Raw genomic sequence first — 6,000 nt, forward strand, 5'->3', positions numbered from 1 at the left:
TCCAACTACCGGAGATAAATTCATTGTGTGTTTTTTGGACATACTTGGCAAATAAAGATGATTCTAATTCTGCAACTCCACTGAAATTATATTGTAGAAATGGATTCATTTCGTGTGTGGCTTCATGTTTGTGTTGACACAAACTTTGATAAAACTAAACTTGATATAAAAGTCCCACAAATTTTATTTAGTTCTACTGCCCTGGCGGGGATGTATGTTTTTATTTTAGTTTATTCATTGTATTTTAAAATTATAATTAAAAAAATTTTTTTTTTTACATCTACATGTTTGTTGAGAAACAGAGGGTGATTGTACATCAGTGTTCCCCAACCTCTTTTGCACCACGGATCGGTTTAAAGTAGGCATTTTTTCTCACAGGCCGGCTGTCAAGGTGTGGCGCATATATATATATATATATGACAGACTTCACACACGTATGGCATGAGACAGCAAAAATATATTAACACAACGCAGAATCAGTGTGAGCCTTGGGCTTGTTCCTTATGTCCAGTCTGCTCCGTAGTTTTGTCTTTGTTACTGTCACTGCAGAAAAGCCCGCTTCACAAAGGTAGGATGTTGGAAATGGAAATCTTTAAAAAATCTCCAATGGCTTATCTTTTACTGTAGTGGACCGGGGTATGGGGACCACTGTTGTGTATGACACAACTATTTGTGTGTGTCCTTATTCATGACTTCATGGGGGAAAATAGCTTGTTTGTTTGTCGACTCCTAGCAAAATCCTCAATAAATCTCTTTGTGTCACTCTTAAGTCGCTAGCAGCTGGTCGTGCGCTGCTCAAAGGAAGTGATAATGTGAATGTGGCTTCTGTACAGTATCGATGTGAAGCATGTAGTAAGATGTGTGGTTCTCATGTTTTTTTTTCTTTTTTCTTTCCACAGTGCATCCGGTGCCAGCGTCGTCGCCATAGACAACAAGATCGAGCAGGCCATGGTGAGTTTTTCCCTCACACACAACACAGTGTAGGTAGGGTACACGCGTTCCGATTTTTAACATTTGTTTTTAAATGTGAGAGGACAAGGACGAAATCACCATGTATGTGGTTGCTTACAACTCTAATATTATGTAGAGTATAACGATATCTCCACCGACAATCGTGAGTCTCTTCCCCTAAACCAGATGTTTGTCCAAGTACCAAATCTGACCTGTGGGAGGCAGCATGATGCCAAAGGGAATCCAGACTGCGGGAAAATATCAAGAAGAAGAAATTAGTAATAGAAGAAGAAATAGACAAAGCTATGCTAACTGTTGTCTTATTTTGTAACTACATCACAGTTGGAAATTCTTCTCCTTTTAATTTTTATTGGGCCAAATAACTTGAGACCAGTTATCCAAACACTCAACACAACCAGTTGTTCCTCTATTTATATCATCCAGAAGCACGAGCTTCAGGTCGCTTCCTAATTGGCTGTTATGTGTTATGTCACAAACACGGCCAAAACAATTTTTGATTGAAAATATTGAACTGCTTTTACATTTACAATTGTCAGCCCAGGCTCTTTTCCCAGTAAATCTGGGAGGAAATATTCTTCACAAAATCCACAACACGATAAACCTTCACGATACTCTTGAAGCAATCTGATAATCGTCCCTTTGCTGACTTGCACCAGCTTCTCTAAACAAACTTTGTTAAAAACAGGGACTGTCCTGTTTTCATTAGGATGCCTTAAGGAAGTGTAGCCAGCATAGTGACCGTTTTTTCCTGGAAATCAACTGGCGTCTGGCCAGCCACAAATAGTGATGCTCGATTATAACTCACATTTTGGCTCGGAACACAAAGCAAAAAAATCGACCAAGCAATGGCTTGTAGCTTGAAAAACCGGAAGTCAAGAGTACCGCTGTATGTGTGCACCCTGCTTAAGTCGTATGAATAATAATGATGATGATGATAATTATCTTTCTTTCTTCAGGATTTGGTGAAAAGTCACCTGATGTATGCCGTCCGCGAGGAGGTAGAAGTGCTGAAGGAGCAGATCAAGGAGCTGTACGAGCGGAACTCGATGCTAGAGCGGGAGAACGCCGTGCTCAAGTCGTTGGCCAACTCGGATCAGCTCAACCACCTTTCCAACCATGGCAGCACGTCTCCTCCGCCGCAGCAGCAACAACACTCAGCCATTACAAACAACAGCGCCCCCTTGACCCACCACGAGGGAAGTCAGAGTGTCCCCCACCAGCCCAACATCACCTCGGCGTGACCCAACCACACGCACCCAAGCGCATCCACTGATCCACATGCTCAATTCCACACCTCTCTTGAGCAGAGACAAACGTATACCGTCCCTACAGCGCTGCGTTACACATGCTCCATTTAAGGAAAATAAGGACATCATCTTAAAAGAGAGCCGTCATTACCCCTTAAAAAGTCTTATTGTGCCTACTGGCTGAAGTAGATGGCAGGACAAGGCAGAAGGAGCATGCCATAACACTGCAGGGGGGAAACAAGTGGTTCAAAAGGACAGGGCATGACATGCGGGAAATCCCCAGTGGGAAATCGAGCTCCCGCAATGTCCAGCATGGCCTCTAGGCTCCCACATGCCACATCGCTCATGAGGGCCGGAAGTGACCAAGGGATGAGTCATCAGCGGAGGCGTCCGGCGGAGCCAGTCGAGTGCCTCGTTCATGATATGCTGCAACAAAAAGCTTATGTTAGTTTTTGTTGTTGTTTCCTCAGAGCCACCATCCTTTGACATGTACCATTTTCATCATTAATTCACTTTTAGTATTTGGATTTATTTATTACAGGGCTGCTATTTTCATAATGTCACAAACAATGTCACAAAAGACAAAAAATCTATAGTCTTTTTAGAATCGGTCAGGTTTTTCGGTATTCTCTCACAAACAAGTCAGTAAATAGAGCAGACAGTTGGAAGAAAACACTAAAGCAGAATTTACATGAGTTGTGAAATCCAGGTTGAATGTATATTTTGTAAAGTATTAAGAGTGAACAAGGTATGTACAGTACAGGGGAGAACCTGATAAGATATGGAATATGTGCTGGGAGGTTTTGATAAAGCAAACTTAATTCTCTAGATGGTCTTTGTCTAAATGGGTAAAAAACAAACACAAAAAAAAAGGTTAGGGGCTTGGTTGGGGGATGAAAAGCTGTGAATTTGTTGGACCTACTTTATAACCAAAGACGCAAAGCTGTGTTAAGTCTTTTTTTCTGTTTTCACCCCTTTATTATTATTTTTCAACGCACACTTTCTCCCTTTATTTTTTGACTCTTTTGCATGACCTGCATGCCCTATAATCAAACCACTTTCTTCAAGTCCTGTTTTCAATCCAGCACTCAGTTTTCTCTGTCAATGTGTTTGTCTGTGGCTATAGTTGTGATGAACGTGAAAGGGAACAAGTTCAGCAGGGGTCAAGGAGAAGTGAGAAAAGGAGCCATTTTTGTTACCTAACAGATTTTAATGTATTTAGCAAATTCAGCATTCAGATTTTGATTGTAGCGTTCCAACACACCCTTAAAAAACACACGTAACAATTTCCAAAATCCAAACCACAAGGAACTATTAAACATTTCTCAACCTGAAGCTGGAACTCAGTCAGTCTTGAGAGAGAATCTATGAATTGGGATGTTCGTGTTCTGTCTTGTCTGTTGTGCCTCCTGTCGTCAGGTGATTCTGATGCGGTCTGTGTGGCTTAGAAGCAAACCAAAATACTTGGTGATTGTACAATGAGTTATCTTGCTAGAGAATGGACAATTGCTTTTTTTTTTGGTGACAAATTCAATTATTGGTTTATGTTTTCTTTTTTGTTTAATTTGAAGGAGATGCTGTGTACATACCAAGTGTACTGTATGGAAGTGATCACTGAGCCTTGGAGAAAAATCTTAACGATGCCCTTGTAATGTGCTGTTCAGACAGTTTGTTTTCAGAATACAATAAATTTCTGTTTTATTAAGAACATATGCTTGTCTTTAGTTACCTAATCGCACACTACACTTAATTGGATCAGCAAAATAACCAGAAGTGGGTAGGAATGCGCTACATTTACTCTGTTACATTTACTCAAGTAACATTTTGGATAAATTGAACTTGTTAGAGTAGTTATAATGGAGCATACGTTTTTTACTTTACTCGAGTATTTGTTAAGAAAAGGTACTTTTGCTTTGTTACAATAATCTACATGCCGGTCGCTGCTTTTATTTTGCAATAATTGCGTGCGCAGGATCTATTTTTACACTTTCGTTTTTGACTTCTGATTCGGGTGCGGTTGCTCCAATCCATCGTGATTGCCACAGTGACGTTTGTTCACCAATCACATGACACAAGAAAGTCACGTCAGCACACAAATTCTTCTGTTGAGCTTCGCGGGCCAATCAAAGTGAGTCGTGACAGCCATGCATGACTCATTTTTACATTACAGACTACGAAAAACAACAGCAACAGCTTTAACATGCAGCATAGTTTTGTCATTGCCTAAACTTGGATATTTCAACCCACTTCTAACTTGAGAAAACACCTTGTGGTAAGTTGCAGATGTTTTTGCTGTTGTTTTGGCTGTGCTATGCAACATTTGCACTATTTTATGGACACAAGTAACTGTAAAACATGCATCATTTGGGATATGTTCTGTTCTCTCTCTCTCACTCTCCCACTTTCCCTCTTTCTCTCTGTCTCTCTCTTTCAGGCACAGACACACTAGTATGGTCAACAAACAGCTTCTTCATTGAGGAATTTTAGTGGATAAAGTAAATAATGTTAATGTAAGGCCCTATGCATATGTTGTTTATTTTAAAAACTGAAATGGTGACAGGTGTGTCTGGACTCCCATTGAACATGATTTTGAATGTTATCTGTTACTTCTGCACATAGCCACATCCCAGTTATAAGAGTGTGTCCTTGTGCAACCAGATTTATTTTGATTTTATCTAAACTTTATATAACCTGGTAAAAGACCAGTTAAAACAGAACATCTATTTTGCAATGGTGACCTGGCCAAGAAGGCAGAAAGTTAAACGTGAAGTCCAAATCAGTAACATTCAAGTTTATTTCAGTTGTTTAATTTTCACCTTGCCTCTCAAGGAGATTGAGTTGTACTAATTCTATGTCACATTAATGGTGGAAAAAGGTTTTAAATTATTTATCTTGGTCAAAATTCTTTTGCAACACATAAACCTGGCATTTGAACAGGGGTGTGTATACTTTTTATATCCGTTGCAGTCTTGTTCTTGTTTTTATAATCTGCCTGGTGAGCCTAAAGTATTGTGCTGTTTAACAAGTAGAAACAATATAGTATAATACAATTTCTTGGAGCTGAAGTTGCCTGAATTTGTTATTTTACAAATGTTTTATTTCATAAAGATTTTATTTATTATGTTCTAGATTAAGTGATAGTGTTCGGCAATATCTGAATTTACACTTCATATTGTATTTAGTTTATTTTACTTGCAGCTCATGCTCTGATTAAAAAAAAAAGTTACTCAATCGTTACTCAGTACTTGAGTCGTTTTTTTAACTGAATACTTTCTTACTCTTACTCAAGTAATTATTTGGAGGACTACTTTTTACCTTTACCTGAGTCATATTATTCTAAAGTAACAGTACTCTTGCTTGAGTACAATTTTTGGCTACTCAACCCGCCTCTGAAAATAACAGGCAATTTAAATGGAGTACTCACATGCCAACTTTGAACTTATCCTAACAGTTTTTAAAATGTGAGACACACAACACATGAGGAACAAAATGTGGCAAATGTATGCTTAATAACCGGGTACTGTACAAAGACTTTCTTAATTTAAAATGATCACTATGATGAAAGATTTTCCCCATAGGTAATCAAGCAACAGTGCTTTATTCAGCTAAGACAAATGTTTAATGTTGTTTAATGTTACTTACAGTATGTACTGCCAGCTTGTATCAAAAGAGAGGAAACATGCTCGAATCCGGACCACTTATCGGTATGTGTGTATATATTTGACCGAATAACCTTTTGGTAAGAACATGACTTGTTCTCCAGGGAAGTGTAGAGAGCATA

General features: G+C 38.9%; 1 protein-coding gene across 1 annotated transcript in view; it reads left to right on the plus strand.

The window, feature by feature from the left end:
- The window catches only part of tsc22d2 (TSC22 domain family 2), a 34,920-nt gene extending 30,993 nt beyond the window's left edge, over nt 1-3,927 (plus strand). The window contains exons 2-3 of the mRNA XM_061683047.1: nt 900-951; nt 1,929-3,927. Of these exons, the coding sequence (XP_061539031.1) occupies nt 900-951; nt 1,929-2,213 (337 nt within the window). The 3' untranslated portion in view covers nt 2,214-3,927. The remainder of the gene's footprint in view (nt 1-899; nt 952-1,928) is intronic.
- The last annotated feature ends 2,073 nt before the right edge of the window (nt 3,928-6,000 follow it).

Source organism: Phycodurus eques, chromosome 8, assembly GCF_024500275.1.
Source record: "Phycodurus eques isolate BA_2022a chromosome 8, UOR_Pequ_1.1, whole genome shotgun sequence".
NCBI classification, from domain to species: domain Eukaryota; kingdom Metazoa; phylum Chordata; class Actinopteri; order Syngnathiformes; family Syngnathidae; genus Phycodurus; species Phycodurus eques.